This window comes from Mauremys mutica, chromosome 6 (assembly GCF_020497125.1).
Source record: "Mauremys mutica isolate MM-2020 ecotype Southern chromosome 6, ASM2049712v1, whole genome shotgun sequence".
Classification (NCBI taxonomy): domain Eukaryota; kingdom Metazoa; phylum Chordata; order Testudines; family Geoemydidae; genus Mauremys; species Mauremys mutica.
Genome location: NC_059077.1, coordinates 103,355,505 through 103,381,381, shown reverse-complemented (window position 1 = coordinate 103,381,381; position 25,877 = coordinate 103,355,505). Strand labels below are relative to the sequence as shown.

Sequence of the window (25,877 nt, the reverse complement as noted above, 5' to 3'; positions counted from 1 at the left end):
CTTGCATAAGAAGCCATATAGTGAGAGTTACTTCTGCCTCTTTAATTTCATAGCTTATCTGAGACTTAACCATCCAATGTAAAATAAAGAAGAAAAGGAAAACAATTTAAGATGGCAGATTCTAAATCTATTAGGAAAAAGACAGTATTGTTATAACTCTATCACTTCCAATGACGAAAATAATGGCAGTTGCTAACTAGAGAGCAGAACCAGATTATGTTACAGTATGAGAAAGGGAAACTATACGTACACATCCAGACATACATGGTCACACGAACACACACTGTATCTATGGTCAACTAGTTAACATGTGTATTCCCCCATATACACTTCTGCAAGTTTCATTTTCTGGGACAATCCATATGCTCATTAAACCCAATTACTCACTTTTATTGACCATTAATGACAATTCTAGCCATTCTGTGAAGTAAAAGCAGTTCTCATCCTTAATAATAATCAATGTCTTCATACATCAGAGACAAACCAAAACATTTAGGCAAATGCCAGGCATTTCTGAATACAAGACTATTTGTGCTATTATATAAAACCAACACCTAATAGAGCTCTGCACTGAGTGCCTAGATGAAGCTGTATCTTTTTATTATGTAAGTGCTTATTTATACAATATGTTATAAATGGGTCCTTTCCAGCCCAAATTCCACCTTCATACCTGTTGGCCAATGGAAGCTCTGCAGTCCTCTCTGGCTGCTCATTGGCTGCCCTGCATCTATGTCCTATACTTTGTCCTGGGTAGCAGTAGCAGCCATATCATTCCAGTTTAAACATTACCCACCTAGAACCACCCTACCCTAGAGGCAGAATCACAGTCTCTGCCATGTGGGTTGCCATGAACTTAGTGAATGGCAGCCAGGGTCCAGGGAATACTAGACATCATAAAGAATAGTCCATTTCTTGACAACCTAAGATTCGGGGTGAGGTATTAACTGACAGCTAGCTGAAGAACAGTTTTAGAAAGAATGTATCTTAATCTTGGCTGCCAACTTTGCTCCAAAGCTGAACCAGGGTGGGGTGAAGGTGAGAGTGCCATCCCTGAAGAGATGGCAAAAAGGAGATCAGTGATCAGGAGAAAGAAGTCTCCCCCTAACCTTGCTGCAGGGGTGGAAAAGTTTCTCTATGTGCCCCACAAATTTGGTTCTAACCACCTCTCTATTAGCAGCTAAGCAGAGCTCTATGTACTCCCACCCGGACGTGGAGCATAAGTGAAGATGAAAGACAGGATCTGGATAGGCGCTAACATGCAGGTAAGTGAGACGCCTATTTGCAGTTCTCCTCTCTATGGCCATCTCGTAACTTTCCTCCTGAATCAGCTGTTCTAAAGGGGGGCTAGTATCCAGGACCTTGTGCATCCCTGTGTTACTCTGAAGACTCTACATTTGAGGCTGTATGTAAGTCTGAGGCCCTTTGCATGTAAAACACACACACGATAGGACTATGATTATAATGCAGTAACTGCATTCGGTATACCACATGGTAAAACACTTCAGGGCTACCAGTAGTGCTGATAGTAATGGAGACATTGGGGAGGTGCAATAATCATACTGCTACTTACATTCCTTTGTGATGCTGGAGGTTTTATATTCAGAAATATTTAAATAAAAAAAAGTGACAACTGTACACCGCGTAGGCCTTGTGTTTGTAGGCACAAAATCTAGTTGCTGGCCTTGTACCATAATGGCTGATGAGAAAAAAAAATCATGATCTCTTCGCCATAACAAAATTATGTCCACAAGCAGACATTTGCAAGGTTGATGTATATACATGGGAAAAATTAAAGCACATTATAAGTTTGCCTGGTACCTCCACTATTCTATCTCCAGTTTTTAAGGTTCCATTTTTGCCAGCTGGGCTGTCTTCCAGAATGTGTTTGATAAAGATTCCCCTCATCACTTCACCATTGCTCAGACGACTCCCCATCCCTCGTCCACCGACGATGCTGATTCCCAACGACTTGCTAGGTTCTCTCCAAAGCTCAACCCTACCATGACAAAAAAACAAAAAAGAATGCACTGTATTTACATCACAGCCTCTCGTCTACAAATTCCAAAGGCCTGTCATTTGTACAATTCTATGGAACATATCTGAGAAAAATTCTTCCTTAGATGTTTTCATGCCTTTCTATGACAGTGGGTTGGGAATGACCAACAAGTTTATTTAGTGTTTAACCTTTGTCTACTGCCCTCCATCTATTTTGGGCTTCTAGCTAACCCTCTTATCTACTATGTGAGCTACAGCATGAGTAACATATACTTATAATTGTAAGGATACCTCCAAGAGCTTGGATACCATCCCACTCATTTATGTAAAGAGTTAATTTTGTAGTCCCCTGGCTTAGGCTGATTAGTTTTAAATTTAAATTGCACTGATCTTCCCAGGCACTCAGCACACAAGTTGGATCACAGGGATTTAGGCTGACTGCGGTAAAAAATAAATATGCCCTATTTGTGCAATGCACAGATATAACACAACACTATTTTGATTGCTTCCTTATTTACTTTACAGTATAGGAAAGGATCCACTATAGTTCCAATTTCAACACACCAGCGTTTATGAGAGAGTGTCATTCAACTGGGAATCCATACTCACCGTCTGGGCTGGTTCCAGTGACTATAAGCTGCATTCTGAAGTTCACTTTCTTCTCCCTCCCCCTCTTCACGTTCAGGTAGTTCTGGAATTTCTCTGCTAATAAATAAGACCAGACAAAGTACTTTTAAAATCCTAATAAATTCACAGGTGACATTATGCAATGAACACCAGACGAATCAAACTGCCAGAATTAGAATTTCTACAGAGCATGGAGGTAGCCATGCTTTTACACATGAAAATAGTGAGTAAAAAAGTGCTTTAGTATCTAGCACACTTCTAAGTGTTCCCCTTAGAAACTGTAAGAAAGATTTAAAATTCTTATGGTACAGCTGTGAACCATCTGGAGTCACCACCCTCCCAGTAAGCTTCTGATATAATATATCCTGCGTTTAGGAATTCCCTTTCCACGCTCTTCAATTAAGCTTTCACCAGTGACAACCATTGAACAGAATATTCTGCATTTCTATAAGGGAGTGGACATACTGAAGTTTTGTTTCCAAAGGGGGAAAAAAAAAAAGACAGCTATGATTTTCAAAAGTCACTAGTGAATTTGTTGCCCAACTTGAAACACTCTGAAGGTGATCTGCACCCTCTCTCTCTGAAAATGAGGTTTCTTTAAAGTGTCTCAAGCTGAAATGGAGGTATGCCATATTGGTAGTCACTTTTGAAAATCCTGGCCAATAATTCTAATGATTTTCTGAGGCCTAAGAGAATGCTGAGAACAGTTCATTTTGTGACTGGAAATTCACTAATTGTTGCAACATACATTCTAGATGGAACAGAAATGTCATTTTCAAATTTTGGAAAAGTACAGCTGATAAGACATAATATTTGATTTTTTTCCCTCCAAAAACAAAAACAAAAACCAAAACAACAACAAAAAAACCCCACCATCCTCTATAACTGCTTGATTTCACAGAATATTCCCATTGTCTCACAAATCTGATAAAGCTGAAATATCAGTATTTTTTCAGTATTCTGTTGCTTTAAAAAGCTATTTAATTAATGAAGAGTATTCCCAACCAATATTTACATACGCATCATCTTCTTATTCAGTGAGAGGCCTCAAAAGGGATGAAGTTAATTAGAATAGGATTTTATATGGTGTATATTCACCTCTTTTCAGACACATATATATTAGCCTTTCAAAAATGTAATGGAAAACTGCTAGCCAGGCACAAAAATCTACTTGCCAGTGCTTTTCCATAATGATAAAGAAAGAATCTTGATATTTTGCCTTCCCATAAAAAAATTTCTCTATGAGCAGAAGTCTGCAATACTGATGTCCATGCATGGGAAGAGTTAAAGCAAAAGGCCCTTAAAGTTGGATAATAGGAGAACATATTGATTCACCTTACAGTATGTGCAGAAAAGAGATTGAGTGGTATTGTGTCCTCTGGTTGTTGTCCCAAACTGGCTTTGTACTCTTCCAAATGTTCTGCTGGCACATATGTAATCCTGCAATAAAACACAAAACAAAACACACAAAAGCAAAACAGAAGTCATGGGTCATGCCTCAGGTAAAATAAGGAAAGGCTGAATGATAGCCTTTTCAGACCATCTCAAGTATCAATTGATGTGAAACGGATAGCCCAGGTACAAGGAAGGATGATTTGCAACTATGCAAACCATATCCCTAATTAAGCAGTCACATTACTATGCATCTGTAGTCATGTTAGCTCCTGTCCACTTCACCAAGCTATCTAGTGCTCCTCACACCATTTTTCATTTCTAATACTGGAAGTTGTACAGTTCACTTGTGGCAAAGATTGTCCTGCTGAAGGGCTGGCTTACAACTAAAAGCCCTCGGCATCAACACGCTGAAGAACATGACCGGTGTGCAGCAGCGCTACTATTCCAAATGCTAGCGGGAAAGCTTGTTTGCACACATTTTACAGTAGCTTTCATGATTTCCATCCAGGTTTGGAAATTGATTTTTGTTCTCCACAGTTCCTGTGAAAACACTCTAACAGACAGAAAAAGAATAGTAGATAGACGGAATGACAGCTATGAGGGTGATGCATACACAGAGGAAGGAGCCTGGAAAAGGCAAGGCCATTTATTCCCCCACAGAATGGGCATGGAGACAAAGCCTAGTAAATGCAGAGAGATCCCGAGATCCACGAGGAAGGAAATCCTGCAACACTCCGTGTATCTGTACAGGGCTGGGGTATCTGCATAGAAGCCCAATTCCTTTTCACTACTCCACAAAAGTATCCCTTATCTTGTGCTCCCATTGATTTTCAACTGCACATGATAAGGGAGCAAAGGAAAGAGCACATAGAAGGAACTTACATAAAACAATGCTGTCAACCTACAGCTTTGGGGTATAAAATCGATGGCAAAGAAAAGCCCCTTCCACTGTCCCCGACAAGGCATGCACCACTCCCCACCACACAATCAAAGTGTCTCAAAAATGCACAAGGGGCTTCCACTGAGGGAGGGAGAAATAATGCCTCTTCTACGCAATCCTCTCCAATAAAATCATTTCCCTTTGGTTGAAATTCCAGGTTTTCCCACCCTCCACGTTGTTTGGTTTTATTTCCTAAGACCTATAGGAAATTGTGCCTGGGCCATCATGAAAATGCCCCCATTCAAACACTAGTGCCAATTACTGAGTGCTTTTCAGTTCTGAAACACAAAATGCCAATACGAAACATTCAGAGCAATGCCACAGCTTTCTACTTGCATTTCCTCAGGAGTAGGACATCACTAGTTTTATGTAATTAAAAAACAAAACAAAATTCTCCGATAATAATCAACATAAAAATCTCCGTTTTCCCACGGTTAAAATGAAATGCTGAACTTTCATTTCCCAGTCACAATATATACAGGTATCAGTTGAACACAATGTTTTAGTCATAGACAACAGAACCCTGTTTATCGGAGCCTCCATTATCCGACTCTCCATATTAACGGAATCACCAGCCACCCACTGCTGACGCGGTGGGTGCTGGATGCCCAAGTCCAAGCTGCAGTTAATACAGACAAACAAATATGGAGGCTCAGATAAATGGGGTTCTACCGTATATGTTTTTATTTTTTCACAAAATGTAAAAATTAAAGATTCTCACAAATTCCATGTTTTTCCACAGCAAACAGATTTCTAGGATTCTTGGACATCACTAATAGGACATACAATAGTACAACACATTTATACTATCAGACCTACATTCTGAAATGGGGGGGGGAAAAGGCCAAATCAAACTTTTCATAAAACTACTTTGCAAAGTTCCCTTTGTTTCTCCACATTTTAAAATAACCTCCCTTGTCACTCAACCTCATCTCTCCAGCTGTGAGAGTCGTAAATGGGAACAAAGAGTTAGAGCTGCTCTGACACAGCAACACAACTACTACTCTTGCAGGCTAGCTCACAAGAATTACTGCCATTATAAAAGCCATGAAAACATTAAAATGTCATTTAAACAAGAGAAAAGCATCTATTGGTCTAGTTATTTCCACCTTTTACTCAAATGAATCAAATTTCACCTTAATATAAATGAAGACATAAATAGCAAAAAATAATAAAATATTTTAAGAAGGTATCTGCTATAAAGAATTCAGGACCATAAACAGTCTCTGCTACTGTGTTAGTTAGAGCCTCACTCTGAGGCTGCTCTAAATTGTGCTGGGAGGTGGTCTGACCCCCAGGATCACAAGATTGTCATGGTGATGTAAAGCCACCTTTGTCTCCTCTGGAGTCTTCCATCAAGAGCTCACCCAGACCCAAGAATCAAGACCTAAAAGACCAGATTACAAAGAAAAACAACAACAATATATTGTTTCAAGGGATCACATCCACAGAAGTCTCACAAGTCTCTTATCTTCACCATTATGTTTGCAAATGTGACCATGGCAAGCCAGACTTCCTAATTAATTCCATTATAACGCTTTATATAAACAATATGGTCCAAATTTTGCCCTGAGATAGGTACGAACAAATCCTACTGATATAAATCAGCAGGAGCTATTCTTACGTGTCTGAAGGAAGAATTGGGCCCAACAGCTCAAGTTTTACCAATCCTCTGTCTACAGTAAACATACCAAAGCAAACACATAATTTGAATGCACTTAAATAAATACAGTACAACCTTTCTAATTTAAACTGCCCTAATCCACACACCCTATCATTTGTACACAAAACCTGCCTCTCTTCTCACTTCTCAGCTAAGATTCGAAAGAGGTGTCCATTTGTGAATTTGTTTTTTATGTAGCCGATTATAAAGGCTTCAGTTATTTTACAAAATATGCTACAGCATATTTGCTAGTACACCAGAAAGTATCAGCATGAATAAAAAATTAAGTTATACTTGTCATAGATGAAGTTACATTCTGCGTGGGGAGGTTATTGCGATTAGCAAGTCAATCATTTCCAAAATTCAGCCATCTGTAATCAGTTCCCCAGTCGTTTCTGCGATTAGCTAGGTTCCACTGTAATGTTAGTACCATTTAGAATTCTCCCTCCCTCCCTATATTTACACCAGGTTACTCAAATGAAATTATAGAATTAGATCTAGTGGAATAACCAAAATTGTAGGGAGTGAGGCTCTGCATGAGAGCATATAGTACAATGCCCTAACAAAGCAAAGCTCTGTTAAAAGCCCTCTTTTATTGGGGCTGCTTTCTTTGCTAGTCTCTGAAAGATGTTGACTGCCATCTTCAGTGAGAGCTGGGGCACTCAGTGCCTCCAGGAATTGCTCAGTACCCTGCATGATCAAATCATCAGTGACCAGGGGCCCAGGACTGTGAGGGTTCCCAGGCACTGTGCCACTGTGGTTCTTAGTGCTGAGAGACAGAAATAAAGATAACAATGTTCCACTCCAACACTGAAAAGGCTCGTCCATAGGAGAAACTGACACCAGCTTTAAAACTTACTCCAAAATGTGGTCAGGAAGAAGGATGGAGAAGTGAAACAAACTGCTGGGGGGGAGGGGAGTGGGGAAATAGGGAGGACATACAAATCAGAGAAAAAAGGGTAAATGAGTGAATTATAGTTGCATTGTATTTCTGATCTGTAAGAGGTTAAAATGTCAAAGTTTAACAACTTCCTCTCCTTTATAACAGTCAGTTTTATATTGAAAATGTTGCTATTTCCTTTCTGATAAGATGTAAAAAATAAAAATAAAAAAATGAACATACATTTTGCAAAGAAAGCAGTGACAATGGAAACACCAAATGGTGTAGATATGAAAACATTTCGTAAACACAACACCGCATGCAGTACAAAAGGAACATTCACTGCATGCTTGGTCAAACAAACAGCCATACAAAAACTTTTAAACACTAACAGAGGAAACAAACTGAGTAATGAAGTATGTACACGTTCAGGACAAGTTACTGTAGTCAACATACAGTTTACTTTATAACTATACCAAACCTTTTTGTTACATGTGGAGAAAATAGAACATTAGTGCCAAAGAAAATATGACAATGAGATTAATCCAGATATCAGTACATCCACATATGTATCAATTCCAATGATTGTCTCCTTACACAGAAGCTATTTGGATACATTCTACATGGATAATACGACTGAAATAAAATAAAAATCAGCAATTTTTCAGAAACCAGTGTTTTTAATACAGTCTGAGGAAGTATTCTCCAATCTGCATGCATAAAAGCCATATATATATTTACTGTACCTATATCTGGATACATCCCTGACATTTTGGATGTTATAAAAGCATGAAATGATTCACAGACAAGTTGCAACATAGAGTCATAATGAGCTTTTGAATCACCGATACTCACACATAAAAGGGGGCCTGATCATCAGCAGGTGCTGGAGAAGATCTAGAATGTGAAGCATACGATGCAGCATCTTTTTACAATGGTGTTAAAAAATGTCAGTGTCTCATGCTGAATGTGAGTTGCATACATATGTAGTTAAAAGTGTGAGCTTCTATTTATTTATTTTATTTATTTTTACCCCTTCCACCAACATTCCATCTACACCTCCCCCGGAAAGCATCTGCTCTTTATTGGTGTCTATAGCAGTGATTATTAACAAGCATGGAAAAATGGAACTGCAATCAATCTTTTATTCCTTGATCAGGAATTCATCCACACACTTTAGGTTAAGGCAGGTGAATTTGGATTCAGCTCAGTAATTATCTGGCAGATGTTACTAGCAGCTGCTGCTGAGCAAAAAACCCTGGCTATTATTACAGAAATATAAGAGCCTCTGGCAAGGTGGAGTGAGAAGTGAAACAGAATGCATTCTGGCAAGGCCACACATCTGGTTTTCCACAAAAAAATAATGAAATCTGGAATCCAAACTGGCTGGTCTTGAACTCCTGAAGCTCAAATATCCTTGCATAAAAATAAAACAAAGTTGCGGTCTGCAATAGGTGCACAGTACAAATGTTTTGGGTGGGTTTTCAACAAACCATATTCCCCATAAGATATGCTACGCAACTTTGTAATTGAAATAGTTTCATTTAAGCCCCACCCAACTCCACACTGAGGTCACCTGGTACGTGAAAGTGCCTCAACAAACTTCACATTTTAGGCCCTACAGTGCAGCCTCCTGCCTATATGCTGTAAGTTAATCAAGACTGTGATGGGAATGATTGGATTCTTCTCCCCACAGGCGAAGCACACTGCCTCCCACAAGACTGTTAGCCTGAAAGGCTGGGCACTGAACCACTAGGGTGTCCTGCATGGCAGTGCAGAATACTTTCACTGGCCTCCAGACTGATATGGGCTAGGCTATGCATCCTGTTCAGCAATCACAAGTCACTATAGTTCTGCATAATCAGAGCTCTCCAGTTTGGGCATTTGCAGAAAAAATCCAGGTCTATATTTGTGATCTTGTAATTCAGTGTTTTTCTGGCACTTTACAGTGCTCGGCAGTGTAAAATGAATGAGAAGTGATGCTGTACAGACAAAAGAGGGTAACGAGAGCAAGAGCAAAACCAGAGTCATTTGAGCCAAATGTCGCAGTCCTTGCTCCTGCAAGACTCCCAGTGAAGTCACAGCAGGGTCTGGCCTTTTATGTTGTTATTTCTTTGCAGTGGAGGGAGCAGGCTTCAACTTGTGAAGTTTTATTAAGCAGACTTTTAACTGATAACTGTAGATGCCAAATGAAAACTGGACATATCCAGAATTATAATGACAAATGCCCTATTTCTGTGAGATTTTCTGAACACTGCTACAGCCATCAAATCTCTGATAGAATTACAACCACCCTGACTACAACATCAATTTTTCATTTAACATGTACATTTACCAGTTAAAAGCCTACCGGATACATTTTCAAAAACCTGTATCAATGGTACTTATACAAGTTGAAGTCCGCTCCTCCCACACTGCAAAGAACTAACCAGGGTAAAAAATCCTGGTATAGCTGCCCCCACAGCCACAACTGCCCCAAGCCATGTCCTTTGCAATTTAAAGCAATAAACCGTTACGTGCTGCTTTTAATTGCAACACATTGTCAACCTTTTGGCTCACTACTTTTTAAACTGTGTATTTCCATATCTTTTGCCTTATTTATATCTTCATTTCCCTTTCCACCATATTTTCTTACCAGAGATCCTGATGCATATTTTCCTGCATTGTCTTACGTAACTGTTTCCTCTTTTCCTTCTCTCTCTCCTCCCTTTCATACGTGTTCTCTACCCCCTCATATATTTTCTGTTCTTTTCCCCTTTTCCACTTCTCCCCTCAAAATCTTTATGTCAATTTCTCTTTTCTAATCTCATCAATCTTTCACTCTCCTCTACTCCCACACCCGCTCACAGACTCATTTACCCCTAAATTTTATTTAGACGCCTAACAATCACTGGATCAAATGTACTAGCCAAAGATTCATACAAAAATGGGCAGCCTGCACTATTCAAGGACAACACGCAGATGAGAAGCAAACTCTCTTCTCCAGCATCATGCTGGGAAAGAGGGGTGTGTCTGGGTTCCCAGCAGGCGGCTCTCCTTGACCATGCTTGGGTCCATCTTTCTTATCAAAAGCTAGTGATGCTCCCAGTTCTCTTTGGTTGCTGTGGAAAGAAGCAGTCTATCTTTGGTCTCATCTTTCTGATGCGAGGGTGGGTGGGAGGGATACACTGCTCTACCCTCCTCTCCCCTTCTGATTATTGTGACTGGAGTGTGTGTGTGGGGGGGGGGGGAGTGGAGCTGGGGGGCTCTTCTACTCTAACCCTCTCAAAACCCTTAAATCTCTCTCCCTTCCCCCACCTCCCATGACTATCTCCAATTACTGCTACTGGGGCTGCTATGCTTGTCTACACAACCTATGGCCATGAGCCTCCCAGTTGCTCTTCATAAGGTTTTGATTACCTGGTTCTCGAGTAAAGAGCAATGCTGATGATAGCAAAGGAAACACACAGGTTGACAGACATTGGTTTGTGGGGACTGCACAACCGGGCTAAAAATAGAGGTGTAGATGTTGCGGGGCTCAGGCTCTGAAGCCTCAGGAGGGTGGTGGGCTTCAGAGGACAAGCCACAACTTCAAAGCACTGTCTACATAAGCTATTTGCAGCACAGTAGAACGAGCCTTGTAAGCCAGAGGCTGGGTGCCGTGAGCTGCACAGACATACCCTCTGAGGATCCGTCTATACTAGAGAGGCACACCAAATCTATTTAACAATGATTCAACCCTTGCTTGCATTGATTTAGCTTATGTCAGCAAATTACCAATTTAAGTTTATTCAATATAAGCAAAGATTAACATGGTTTTAAGTGTCAATACTAAGGGTTTGCACTGACTTTGCTAGACTGAGTTTTAAATCAATTCACTTCAACCAGTGTACTTTTGTAGTACAGACAATGCCTTTTCTGCCCCTCCTCCCCACACAGGAATGGAAGTGAAACTGATCTGATGTTTGTCAATTTCTCTGGGGGTTCAGAAAACTAACAAGGCTGATCAGCTTGGCAAAGCTCTGAGCAGCAGCAGCAGCACAGGTTCGGGAGCTTGGTCTCTGCAGACTCAGGAAGACATCACTGAATCCCTTTACAGATGGTTCATGTTTGGAGGGTTATCTCCAAAACTACAAAAGCTACACACACAATTTCATTTTAAATGAAAGCTTAGATTCTGAAGTTGACAAAATATACCAGGGAGAGGAGGGGCGACTACTTACTGCCACATGCAAGTGGATTTTTCAAGCCCTGTATTAAATCATGCAAATACTAAAAAGTCCATTCTCTGGCGTGCTATTATTACAATAGTAGCTCCTTTTTACGTACCAACAGAAAACTGGAAAAGACTTCACAGGATGTACTGTATTTCTGCCATTTGTCATAGATGTACTGAAAATTATTCTTTCAATGTTCTTTTTCTGCATTAATATCATGTGTCATACTTTCTGTTCGACAGCCAGCAAAGATGAGCTCATTATAAAGATATTCTGCAAACAAAATCACTTATGCCATGGCAAGAACAATTCACATTTCAGAATCACAAATCCCCAACTAAAGTCTTATTATTTCCTTGATAGAAATAGAAACATTGGGACTTGAATGAGCCTGATTTGAGAAAGTTGCTCTTTAAAAGGTTTTGATTTCCTTGTTCTCAAATAAAGACAAGCAGAGCAATGATGACAGTGGCAAAGGAAACACACAAAAGCCTTTCACAAATGATTTCAGCTTTCAATCATATAAAGCCCCAATTTAAAGATAACTTTAATTTCCAGGAGGAAAAAACTCCCCCCAAACCTGTCTTGTTTAGAACATTGACTTGCACTATATTTCTTGACTGCTAGTCCCTTCCCACCACAACGCTTACCCTAGCTTTACCTACTTTATATCAGGTCCAATGAGTGAATGTCTCCTCAGCATAGCCCGGGCCTGCACATTGGTTAAATTAGTGGTTGTCTCTTCATTAATGGACAGAATACAATCCCCCACACCGATTCGTCCATCACGACTTATGGAACCGCCATGGATGATGCTGCGGACTATCATTCCCGACCCGTCTTTATTGGAACTTACTGTCATCCCTGTTATAAGACAGGCATGGAGCAGATTATTGTGTATATAAATAAGGAACACAGTGTATAAGGTGAAATACACTCCACCTGCACTGAGCACTAACGGAGTGTGCAGAAGGTGCAAGAGATGTGAATTCCACCTCCTAAATCTGGGTCTGCTGAACAGGATTCAATGCACTCTACAGGCTCAAAGATGCTATTCCAGCCCGTGGGCAGGAACAGCAGTCACGGCCCCTACACAAAGACATTCATTTTTGAAGTTTCTTACCAAACGAAAAATGTGATTGCAGTGGTATTTAAAATAGAGAGAAAAAAAAATTTAAAAAGCTAGAGTGAGAGAGATATAAATTGCTTCTAAACATGATCAGATGGATCAGTCTTAGATTTTTTATAACACAATGTTAAAGGTAATTTTATTTATTTTAATTACATTAGAGAAGGATTTAAAACAAAAAACAAAAATAAACCCTGAGGTTTGAAACAGTCAGGATCAATAAATAGGAACAGAAAAGTCAGTACACCTAACACTGAGCAGCATATTCGTGGTGCGTACAGAATGCCTGATCCAATGTCCATTGAAGTTCATGGGCATCTTCCCATTGATTTCAATGGGCACTGGATCAAGTACAGTAGTGCCTTATGATTTAGGTGAGAGTGTGTGCTGTTGAGAGAGAGATCCTATGTCAGTTTAGCTAGGTCACAGCAGTACCTCATGAGCCTACAATTACAGTCGACTCTTGTTTCCATCTTCCTTTCACTACAGGAAGTAGGAAAGACAGATGCTGCTCACTATTTTGTTTGATTCTGACTCGTACTCACTGAAGGATTTCAAGTATGTTTGTGTGTTCGGGTATTTTTTAAATACGAGTTTCTCTATTTTTTATTTTTGAGGACATTTAGTGCTCATGAAAGGTACCTGACTGTCATTCCCCAGAGCTGTCTTTCTCTAATAATCCACAGAATAGGCAAAAGAAAGGTACCTGTAGGACAGCAGATCAATCTTTCCTACTCAGCACTGCCAGTGAACCTCTAGGGATGGGAGGTTAATACTATCTCCTTAACCAATTCTGTCTTTATCCTCTCTAGTAAGACTGCCACAAAGTGTGCCAGTTAACACCAAGGCCAAATATTTCAAACATAAGCACCTAAAGTTAGGCTCTTAAATCCATATTTAGCCTCCTAAATAAAAAAGGACCTGATTTTTAGAGTTCTGACTACCCACTGCTCCCACCGGCTTTAGTGGGAACTAAAGGAACTCATTGCTTCTGCAAAGCAAACTGGGGGACCTAAATGTAGACATAGGAGCCAGCACCCAAAGTCTGAAAATTTTGCCCAGCACATCAAGACCTTGGAACACTCATTAAGGTTATACTCAGCCTGCTTACAGCCCTAGGGCTTTTGAAAACAGGCGTAAAAGGTGAGGTAAACAAAACTGGGCACCTATAGGCACCACCATAAAGGTTCTTTCACATTCCCAATTAAGAAGTGAGAAATGCATTTTGAGAGGGGGGAATGTTGTAATGATTTAAAGAAACAAGTAACAATAGACCAAATACCGGCTTGTCCTATGCATGGACTCATGCCAGAAACTATAAAGCTCTTATTAGTGGCTCCTGATTACATGAAACCACCTCTCTCTCCCCATTTGCAGTTGAGATCAGTGGAGCTACTGAGCTGGAGCCTCCTGAGTTGAAGCAGGGGGCTGCTGCCAGCAGGGCACTGCCCTGAACTCTGGAACGCTCTTCCTTGCTTTGGCACGCCAGGGCCCAAATTTATTAACCTCCCAGGCACACTGCAAACCCCATCTCTTTTTCAGGGCATTTAATAATAAAACAGATGGAAGGACACAAGGTTATTTGGGGTAGAGGAATCACCTTTGGCAGGTAATTTGAGCTCTGGGCAGGTTCTCTGATTGTCTCAGTGAACATGTATTTTAATCTAAATCACCCAGAGGAAAGGATGCTTTAGATTTTCATAAATTCTTCTACCCCCTAGCTAGTAGTGGGAGTACATGACAGAAAGCTGCAGCTGTGTCAATTATTTCAGTTGAGAACTGGCATTTTGTTTCTTTAAATGGCATCGGTCTTGGCTTCAAACTCAGACACAACACTGTTAGCTTGTGGTTTAATTAAAAAAACACTGTTGGGAGAACTGAACGCATCAGATATAATGAAAAGTAAGGTGTCATTACTCTGGTATTCTGCCTCGTAGGTTAGTTATGTCCAAAGCAAATGCTGCGCACATGACAGATGGCCAGCACAGGCAGTGGTCTGGGGGCATCATCCATATGTTTATTCTCATACACTCCCTCATTCAGCAATAATATTTGGGGAGATCCACTTGCACAGGTTATTCTTAGTAGAGACAGAATGCACATGTAGTTCTATGCTGAGTTGCAATCAGCCAGAACACAGGCAGCATGTGTGTGCTCCTTTCTGTGGGCATTACCCATTTTCAGGGTGCCAACCAAAATATGTCTCTAGAGTATGAGCACAGTTCCTCCCTTGGGTAAATGGGCACAGCTCCACTGTAATCAACACAATCACACCAACGACAAATTTGTCTCATTACCTATGAGATCACATCAATATTAAACTTTACTTGCATGGCGGATGTCACATCCATGACTTCAGAAGTACAAGCAAAGAAAAAAAATTAAATGCCACTGCTGGTGCACCAACAGCTTTCACTAATATATTACCAGAGTAATGACACCTTACCTTTCATTATATCTGATGCATTCAGTTCTCCCAACAGTGTTTTTTTAATTAAACCACAAGCTAACAGTGTTGTGTCTGAGTTTGAAGCCATGACCGATGCCATTTAAAGAAACAAAATGCCAGTTCTCAACTGAAATAATTGACACAGCTGCAGCTTTCAACACTATTACACAGCCCTTGATTTAGCTCCTTTACTAAAAGTGAAAGTTAAAAGCAGTGCAGCCATGTGTGCAAAACATTGGCCAGGCCTCAGCAGCACAGGGGTCCAGAACAAGACGGGATTGCAGGGGGAAGGGGGAGGGGATGGCCAAAAGCTAGACTCTTATTTTCACGTTATATCATACATACTACTACTAAATAATTCCAGCTTTTTGCAATTTTGGACTACATATAAATATATAATTGGGTGTTCTTATGTTTATGTTTCACTGACATGCAATTTACTGACCCTACTCACTGCACCTTCAGTACATGTGGACAGTATGAAGAGCTTAGTTATTCTTGGCAAAGTCTGGACTTCGGACTACATTGTGCCCTCCAACTATATGGTGGGGAGCAGGGAGACTAATAGCTCCCCACCCATCTTTGCACACCTTGGGTAAGGGATATCGAGGATCATACCATCTGCATTTGAAGGGGCACCAGGGCAGCTGTCAAGATATACCTCTCCTGGGAACAACTCAGCAGAAAGACGGCAGGCCAGGGCTCCCCCTACATGCTTCAATCATCAATACATGGCTGTTAGCTATTTAGTGAACTAGAAGGAAATGACTACACAGGGCTACATTGTGCCCTACTTTGGGGGCAATCCAGAGCTGCACTGCCCCGTGAGGGATTCTGTCTCAGAGTGGTGCAGTGCCTCCTGCGATTGACTAGATCAGAGATGGACAAACTACGGCCTGGGACTGTCCTGCCCGGTCCCTGAGCCCCCGGCCTCTCCCCCACTGTCCCCTCACAGCCACAGCGTGCCACACCACCAGCACTCTGGCCCACCGCTCCTGCTGGGCATCGCGGGCGGCATGGCTGGCTCTGGTGGGGCTGTGAGCTCCTGCTGCTCTGAGCATCATGATAAGGGGGTGGGATTGGATAAGGGTCAGGGGGTCCCGGGAGACAGTCAGGGGACAGGGGGCAGTTGGAGGGGGCGGAGGTTTGGGTGCAGAGGTCAGGGGACGAGGAACAGGGAGGGTTGGATAGGTGTGGGAGTCCTGGGGGGGGAGGGCTGTCAGGGGCCGGGGGTGTGGATAGGGGGACAGGGAGCAGGAGGGGTTGGATAGGGGGTGTGGTCCTGGGGGGCAGTTAGGGGCTGGGGTGTGGATAGGGGTCAGGGCAGTCAGGGGACGGGGAATGGGGGGAGTTGGATAGGCATGGGAGTCGCGGAGAGCCTGTCAGGGGGTGGGTGTGTGGATAGGGGTCAGGGCAGTCAGGGGACGGGGAGCAGAGGGGGGTTGGATAGGGGGTGGGGTCCAGGAGAGTGGTTAGGGGCGGGGGGTCCCAGGAGGGGCCAGTCAGGGGATGAGGAGCAGGTGGGGTTGGATGGGTCAGGGATTCTGAGGGGGGCAGTCAAGGGGTGGGAAGTGGGAGGGGGAGGATAGGGGGCGGGGGCCAGGCTGTTTAGAGAGGCACAGCCTTCCCTATCCGGCCCTCCATACAGTTTTGCAACGCCGATGTGGCCCTCAGGCCAAAAAGTTTGCCCACCCCTGGACTAGATGCACTGTAAAGGGAATAATTTACCACAACCTTTAAGAGGGGCAGCCTATATCCCTCTCCATGCAACCAGCCAGCTTTGTTGGCCAATGCCTGGGGCAGGGGGACGAGGGGGATGAAACTCCACCTCTTTTCTGCTGAGTTGTTTCCAGGGAATAGCCATGTTGGTTGTAGTCCTTGCATAGGCAGGTGCCGGGGCTGAGACAGCCCTTATACAGGACATACCAAATGGAGCAGGGAGCTCTTACTGTCCATTCCCCACTGCAGGGCCTCTGAAGGGCAGGGTACAATCTAGCCCAAAATGTTTCAACTTGACAATGGGGCCTGTGCACTCCATACTGTCTAGTCATACTGTGGGTACAGTCAGTAGGCTCAGGAAGTTACACACCCCAGATAAACATAAGACCATAAAGTCTGGAATACCGTCTAACAATTATTGAGTCTTTGAACTCAAAGCACTATCCATTAAAGAGACAAAGGGCAACTTTTTCAAACATATTTAGGCACCTAAAGATGAAAACAGAAGTCACATGAAATCAATAGGAGTTAGGTGCTCAAGAGGCTTAGGCCCTGTTGAAAATCCCACTAGATACCTAACTCTATGCTTAGGTGCCTAAATACCCTTGAAAATCTGGCCCAGAGTCCTTTGACAAAGTCCTTTTCATGCTCCAGTGCAGAACTCCTCAACTCTCTGATAGCCGATTATACAAACTGCTTAGTCTCATTTTCCTCAAGTTTCAGTCATGACCTTAGCTTTATTTTATTCCATCTAAATCAGTTAATATAAATGATGATGGTAACTAAGAAAAAATATTAAAAGTATTAGATTTTTTGACAAAAAACATTTCAGTGTAGAAGTTCCTCTCTTTTTTGATTTATCAGAAGGAAATACATTTTGTTGGACTATCAAGCACTTTGTTTTTTTTTTATTGTTGATTTTTATTTTATTATTGGAGTTGGACTGACTGATGAGGCAACGCCAGCTTTCACAACTCACGATGAACTGAGACCAGGAGAGGACAGAGTATAAAGGGAAGTGTACACCTACTATACAACAGTGAAGATTTTTAGCAGTAACTCGAGTAGGAACTGTGAAGACTATAGAGATAGGGAAACATTGGCTGAGACAGGGCAATCAGACCAATGATCAGATACTCTACCTAGACTCGAATTGCCTTTTGCAATAGTGATAGTCTTCTCATGCATATTTTCAGGTGTATTTTGGATTGTGGAACTTCCCTCACTAGTAGATGTCAGGTAGCTCTTTTCCATTAAATACACTGGATCCTAATACAAAGAAAAACAATATTTCAATTCAAAACAGCAAGTTCAAAACATGACTCAACTTCATAGGATGTAAAAATCATAAATATTTGACAATAAGCCACGCTTTAAGAATAACAACCACAGTTGCCAACTTTCCGATGGTAAATAAGCACCCGACTTTCACAATAAGCCAAAAATAAAGCAAATCCCATTTCAAAACAAGGCCAGAACAAGCCAATCCCTAAGAACCCCAACACTCTAAGGGTAGGTTTACACTTGCCTTCCGGGTCGACGCGGTGAGTTCGACTTCTCGGAGTTCGAACTATCGCGTCTGATCTAGACGCGATAGTTCGAACTCCGGAAGCGCTGCGGTCAACTCCGGTACTCCACCACTGCAAACGGCGGTGGCAGAGTCGATGGGGGAGCCACGGAGTTCGACCCCGCCACGTCTGGACGGGTGAGTAGTTCGAACTAGGGTACTTCGAATTCAGCTATGCTATTCACGTAGCTGAATTTGCGTACCCTAGTTCGACCCCCCTTCTTAGTGTAGACCAGGCCTAAGTGACTAGATCCCACCCCCCCCGAAGTGCAGTCTGGGACTGTGGTGGACCCACTGAGCACCCCTGACTCTCTCCCCCCCTTGCCCCTGCTTGCCCTTTGCCCTACTTGCCAGGAATCGATCAAAAAAAAGAAGCAACAAGCAATAACAAGCCAATTAAGCCAAAAACAAGCCCAATGTCTGTGTTTTTTCGTGAGTTTGGCATGTCTGATAACAGCTAATTTAATAAGAAATTGCAATTTATCTTTTTTTTTTTTTAAATTAAAATCACACTGAGCCTTGGCTCCAGTTCCCCTATTTGCCCAGCCTCTGTGGTAGTGATTTATTGCTGCTATAGGCCAGCAATGAATTCCTTTACTAGCTCCTCCATTCCCCCAGAGCAAGGAGGACACAGAGGAAGAACTGTGACTCAGGGCTGTCCCTAGCTATTCTGGGACCCTATGCAGCCCCCCTGGAGGGGAGAGGTGGGGGGGCCCCAGGCCTCCACAGGGGGAAGAGTGGGCTTGGGGGGGCAGGGAGGAACGCCCGCCCGCACTCACCCGCAGCTGGGGCTGGGTCACTGCACTTCCCGCCACCGGTGAGTGCAAGGCCCTGCTGCAGTCCTCAGGGGAGTGTGGGTGGGGCTGGGGCAGAGCAGGAAGAGGCGGGGCTGAGGCAGGGCTAGGGCAGAGCAGGGGCGGGGGCCATGGGGAAGAGGTGGGGCAGGGGCTGGAGCAGCACACCGCTGCGCAAGGCACCAGGAAATTTGGTGCCCCAAATTTCCTGGTGCCCTACACAGCGGCGTACTTTGCATATGCGTAGGGACGGCCCTCCAGGGATGTGTCTCTGAGCCACACCACCTGACGGGGCTACTCCTGGGTTGGTCGTCCTTGCTCTGGTTTGTGCCTAATCCAGCTATGAGATACCATAGTTGACTCCCAGAAATAAATTTATGTTTGCCAAGAAGGAGCTGTGAGCAAATGTTGATTTTTAACAATGACCATGGCATGTAAATAAATATTCTCTGTATAAAAGCCATACAACAGGATCTTTACTTTTCCAGTAAGGTCAGGGTGCACTGGGATAGCAGAGTTTGTATTTTGTGCAACTTCGGCTGACATCTGAGGTTCCGTCCAAGCAGCTGTATTTTCATATTCAGCGAGTTTCTCAGAAACATCTGAAGGCAGAGGATCCTTTTTGGAAACACCACCAGCAGGTACCATGCTCGTGTCCTCTAAGGATTGGTTCTCTCCCCCTCCCTGGATTAGATCTATGTTATATAGATTCTTGTTGGATGGTCGGAAATCAATGGAGGCATTTGAAGAATCTTCACTAACACCCTGTTAAACAGAATCAGGAATAGTGAATAAAAAAAATTCATGATCTTATATAGTTAGGGCCTACCAAATTAACGGTCATAAAAAATGCATCATAGACTGTGAAATCTGGTCTCTCCATATGAAATCTAGTGTTTTTACCCTATACTACACAGATTTTACGGGGCACTCAAACTAGGGGTCCTGACCCAAAAGGCGGTTGCAGCAGGGTTGCAAGGTTATTTTAGGGGATTGCAAGATTATTTTAGGTACAGTAACTCCTCATTTAAAATCATCCCGGTTAACGTTGTTTCGTTGGTGATCAATTAAGGAACATGCTTGTTTAAAGTTGCGCAATGCTCCCTTATAACGTTGTTTGGCAGCCGCCTGCTTTGTCCACTGCTTGCAGAAAGAGCAGCCATTGGAGCTAGCTGATGGGGGCTTGAAACGAGGGTGGACCAGCTGCTTCCAAATCAGCTCCCCGCTCTCTTAAGTTCCCCGTGTGGCAGCCGCCCAGCAGGCTAGCAGTTGCCAGCAATTCAGCTGTCCCTCCCACCACTGCCATGTGTCTGCTCCTGCCCTCTGCCTTGGAGCTGCTCCCAGGAGCCTCCTGCTTGCTGTACAGAGGCTGGGGGGAGAAGGGGTGCTAATGTCAGGGTGTCCCCCTTCCCCTCGCTCCTTTACCCCATACACAGAGCGGGGGGGGCATAACAGGGGTCAGGACAGAGGGGGCTTGCTGGGAGCAGCTGCTGTCTCAACTTGCTGATCTGCTTAAAGAGGCAATGTACTTAGAGTGGGGTCAATGTACTTAAAGGGGCAATGTGCATCTCTCTCTCACACACAAGGTGTGTGTCTGTCTCTCTCTGCCATGCTGTCTTCCCTCCCTCCATTCATGCTGCCTTGTAGAGTGTGAGGCTACATTAACAATGTGTTAACCCTTGAGGGCTTAGCCGAGTGCTAGTTCATCATTTAGCAGTAAGGCACTCCCTGGGAAATATCCCATCCTCTTCCACCCTCTGACTTCACCACCTCAACCAAGCTTCACAATCATCGTTTCTGTGTACAGTATTAAATTGCTTAAAACTTACAGTGTGTGTGTGTCTGTGTCTCTTTTGTCTGGTGAAAAAAAATTCCCCGGAACCTAACCCCCTCTCCATTTACATTAATCGGATTCGCTTAACATCATTTCACTTAAAGTAGCATTTTTCAGGAACATAACTACAACGTTAAGCAAGGAGTTACTCTATTGCCACCCTTACTTCTGCCCTGCCGTCAGAGCTGAGCAGCCAGAGAGTGGTGGCTGTTGGCCGGGTGCCCAGCTCTGGAGGCAGCGTCCGCCAGCAGCAGCGAAGAAGTAAGGGTGGCAATACCATACCATGCCACCCTTACTTATGCAATGCGGCATTCAGAGCTGGGCGGCCAGACAGTGGCAGCTGCTGACTGAGGGACCAGCTCTGCAGGCAGCTGCACAGAAGTAAGGGTGACAATTACTTACCATGCCATCCTTAATTCTGCGCTGCTGCCGGCAGCAGCTCTGTCCGCAGATCTGGGCTCCTGGCCAGCAGCTGCCATTCTCCAGCTGCCCAGCTCTGAAGGCAGCACTGCCACCAGCAGCAGCACTGGAATAAGGGTGGCACTACCATAACACTCCCTACAATAACCTTGCATCTCCCTCCCCAACTCTTTTTGGGTCAGGACCCCTACAACTCCAACTCCAAGCAATTTCAGATTTAAATAGCTGAAAACATGACATTTAAGACTTTTAAATTCCTATGACTGTGAAATTGACTAAAATGGACTGTGAATTTGGTAGGGCGCTATATATAGTATTGTTAAAATGCATATTTTATGCTAAATATGTTAAACTGAAGCTAAAGCTTATAGAACTCTGTTAAGAACTACTTATTATCAAATACAATACAGTGTCTTCACAGATCACTGACAGTCATTTTACTATAACAAGATTTTCTTTTATAAAAAAAAATGTCTTCTTTTGTTATATCCTTTCTACTATTAAAATAGTTATGGCAGAAAATATTTACAGGCCAGATCCTCAGCTGGCATAAAGTGGCATAGCTTTAGAGACTTTTTACATCAATATTTATATGCTTATCATGCAACAAGGCATACTTGCAGTAGGTGGATGGGGCATATAAAAGACCAGAAGACCCAATGCTGAACAAACAAGTGTGGATGTTTTCAAGTTTGCCAAGCTTTCTTTAATAATCCACATTTTTATTTAAAAAAGAGAGGTCAAGCAGCATTTACTCCAAATTTCAGCGATCTGGGCTGCATTACCACAGTAAATCTTTTTATACAAGATTGGCTACATTTTTAAACTTGACTAGTGGTTTTGGGTGTCTTGATTTTTGGATGCACAGTTTATGACACCTTAAAGGGCCTGGTTTTAGCACTTCCTGAAAATCAGGCCCTTCAGAGTTACAAACTGGCATGCAAAATCCCTAGTCATTTTTTAAAATGCAGGCTACTCACTACTGTTAAACAATGTATCAAAAGACATTAAAGCATTTTCTTTCAACATCAGAAATAGTGCACAATTTCTCTTTCCTTCATTAGAGTTACAAGAACTCTCCCCTCCATTAATTCTCCTACACTGCTCGCACAATATCCCCTATTCCTCTCTCAAATATCACTCATTTTCTATAAGGAACACCTTTAGAACTCAAAGTGCACAACAAGCAGTAGTGTTTTGTGACATTTTACATCAGAAGGCATTAAAATTTATTTTCACTGGCTTTTTAGATGTTCTGCTTGCTCCTAGTCCCATCATCAAGTGTGAACAAATGCACAAGCAGTACAGCAGATGTGAAGGCATCAGTTCTCACTGATGTCAGTGACACGTTTTTTTCATTGATTTCAATGGGAGCTGGATCAATCCCTTTAAGAGTAAATATAGTGTTAAAGGTGGGAATAGCAGCCATCTTTCAAGCATGCTGATGATGACTAAATAGATTAGGGTTCCTGTTGTGTTCTGTAAATGGTAGGAGGTGATTTTATTTTTATTGCACCATGGTGCTTAGAAGGATTTAGGCTTTTATCTCTTCAAATGCAACTTAGGCCTGGTCTACACTAGGACTTTAATTCGAATTTAGCAGCGTTAATTCGAACTAACCGCTCAACCGTCCACACCAGGAAGCCATTTAATTCGAACTAGAGGGCTCTTTAGTTCGAATTTGGTACTCCACCCCGGCAGGTGGAGTAACGCTAAATTCGACATGGCTAGTTCGAATTAGGCTAGGTGTGGATGCAAATCGAACTTAGTAGCTCCGGGAGCTATCCCACACTGCACCACTCTGTTGACGCTCTGGACAGCAGCCCGAGCTTGGATTCTCTGCCCAGCCACACAGGAAATGACCCGCGAAAATTTGAAGTCATTTTCCTGTCTGGGCGGTTTGAATCTGACGTTCTGGTTGCACATCGGGGCGAGCTCCGCAGCACCGGCAGCAATGCAGAGCTCTCCAGCAGAGGAGTTCATGTAATCTCTGAATAGAAAGAGGGACCCGGCATAGACTGACCGGGAACTCTTGGATCTGATCGCTGTGTGGGGCGATGAGTCTGTGCTTTCGGAGCTGCGCTCCAACGAACGGAATGCAAAGACCTACGAGAAGGTCTCCAAAGCCATGATCCAGACAGAGGATACAGCCGTCATGCAACGCAGCGCCGCGTGAAAATCAAGGACCCCAGACAAGCCTACCAAAAAATCAAAGCGGACAACGGACGCTACGGAGCCTGCCACCACTGCCCCACCAGTGACCATGGACTCTGATGATGGGACAGTGTCGACGGACAGTTCCTCGACGATGTTCATGGACGGGGAAGATGAGGAAGGGTTTGTGGAGGACGAGGCAGGCGATAGCACTTACAACGCTGGTTTCCCCGACAGCCAGGATCTATTCATCACCGTCACGGAGATCCCCTACCAATCCTCCCCGGCCAGGAACCCGGATCCTGAATCAGGGGTAGGATCTGTCGGTAAGTGCTTTAACCATGTTAACTTTTATTCTTAATATAACAGGAATCTGAAGTGTGTGAAAAGGAGGTCTCTGTATATATGGTGATAGAACAGAAATCCTCCTGGGAGAATGCCACGAAGCTCTCCTGCCGTTAATCGATAAGCATCAGCAGGAGGTTCCTGGGGAGAGCTGCCTTATTGGGTGCTCCGTGGTAGCACACTTTTCCGCGCGAGGCTTTCACGCGGTATTCAGGGAGCACTGCCTCCCAGAGCACGGCTGCATAGGTCCGTGGTTCGTGCTAGATTTCACGCAGCATGCGCTCTCTATCTCCTTCAGTGCCCGTCCTCACGGTGATCTCGCTCGGAGACTCCTGCATCTAAGTAGGGGAAGAAATGTTACGTTACGCCTGGTCCAAAGTATTTTTAATAAATAAACGGACAGACGGCATAGCACAGACTCAGCACGCAGCTGCGTGACGAGCGTAACGGAAAGCCAAAGAATCAAATGGACGCTCATGGAGGGAGGGGGGAACGAGGACGCAAGGTATCCCACAGTTCCTGCTGTCTCCGAAAAGCATTTGCATTCTTGGCTGATCTCCAAATGCTTCTAGGGTCAAACACAGTGTCCGCGGTGGGTCGGGGCATAGCTCGGCAATTTACGCAGCCCCCCGACCCCCAGAAGTTAAAGGGAAAACAATCCTCTGTTGACTCTTTTACATGTCACCGTATCTGTACTGAATGCTGCAGATAGACGCGATGGTGCAGCACTCAACACCAACATCCTTGCTCCCCCCACGCTATGGATGGCTGATGGTACAAAACGATGGAAATCCATCCTCATCATCAGCCTATTGGCACATGGGGCAGTGCAAAAGGACTGGTAACCATAACGACCGTACCAACTTGCTTGGAACAGGTCGGTCAAGGCCGCCTGTTGCTAATTTTTCATGGTAGATGGTGCAGTATGGCTGGTAACCGTCCTCATCATTGCAACAGGGGGCTGAGCTCCATCAGCCCCCACCCTTCATTGTAAAGAAAAGATTCAATTGCCCCTGGACTAGCAGAGGGATGAGTGGCTCCCTCCTCCACACCCCTTAATGTCATCTCTGGACTATCATTGCAGCTGGAGGCTTCCTTCCACTCATTTCTCACAAACGACTACCTGTGTCTTATTCATGCATTCTATATTACTTCATCACACAAGTGGGGGGACAATGGTATTGGAACCCAGGAAGGCTGGGGGAAGAACGGAATGAACAGCTGGGGTTGTTTCAGGAGCACACCCTGTGAATAGCGTTCAGCTCAAAATTTATGCAGGATTGGACAGAGAGCAGCTGTGGTCTCTGGTTGTATGATACAGTGGTTCTCTAGTACACTTGCCCATAATCTAGGCAGGACTGATTCTATTTTTAGATACCCAAAAAGGAGGGATTGACTCGGGGAGTCATTCCCAAATTTTGCTTTTGCGCCCCTGGCTGATCGACCAGGGGCACTTATGACAGCACCAAATGGCGCAGTGCAAAAGGACAGGTAACCATGACCATCTTATTACCGTCTTCTTACCAGTTCATGGTATGGTAGACGGTGCAGTATGCCTGGTAACCATCGCTGCTGTCATGCAAAAGCATAAGCATGCTGCTGTGTAGCGCTGCTGGTCCGCCTCTGTCAGCGGCATCCAGTACACATACGGTGACATATACAAAAGGCAAAATAGGGTCCATTGTTGCCACGCTATGGCGTGTGCCAGGGCATTTCATGGAAAACGTGCTCGAAATGATTGTCTGCCATTGCTTTCCCGGAGGAAGGAAT

General features: G+C 43.6%; 1 protein-coding gene across 11 annotated transcripts in view; it reads right to left on the bottom strand.

The window, feature by feature from the left end:
• Positions 1-25,877, bottom strand: part of MPDZ (multiple PDZ domain crumbs cell polarity complex component) — a 134,670-nt gene that overhangs the window by 43,198 nt on the left and 65,595 nt on the right. For 6 of the 11 annotated variants that reach the window (XM_045021385.1, XM_045021387.1, XM_045021388.1 and 3 more), the window contains exons 20-26: positions 19,835-20,119; positions 18,136-18,262; positions 12,362-12,560; positions 8,356-8,397; positions 3,958-4,062; positions 2,605-2,700; positions 1,819-1,996 (exon numbers count right to left, since the gene is read on the bottom strand). In XM_045021385.1, the coding sequence (XP_044877320.1) occupies positions 1,819-1,996; positions 2,605-2,700; positions 3,958-4,062; positions 8,356-8,397; positions 12,362-12,560; positions 18,136-18,262; positions 19,835-20,119 (1,032 nt within the window). The remainder of the gene's footprint in view (positions 1-1,818; positions 1,997-2,604; positions 2,701-3,957; positions 4,063-8,355; positions 8,398-12,361; positions 12,561-18,135; positions 18,263-19,834; positions 20,120-25,877) is intronic. The other 5 variants (XM_045021395.1, XM_045021392.1, XM_045021394.1 and 2 more) reach the window with 3 other exon arrangements.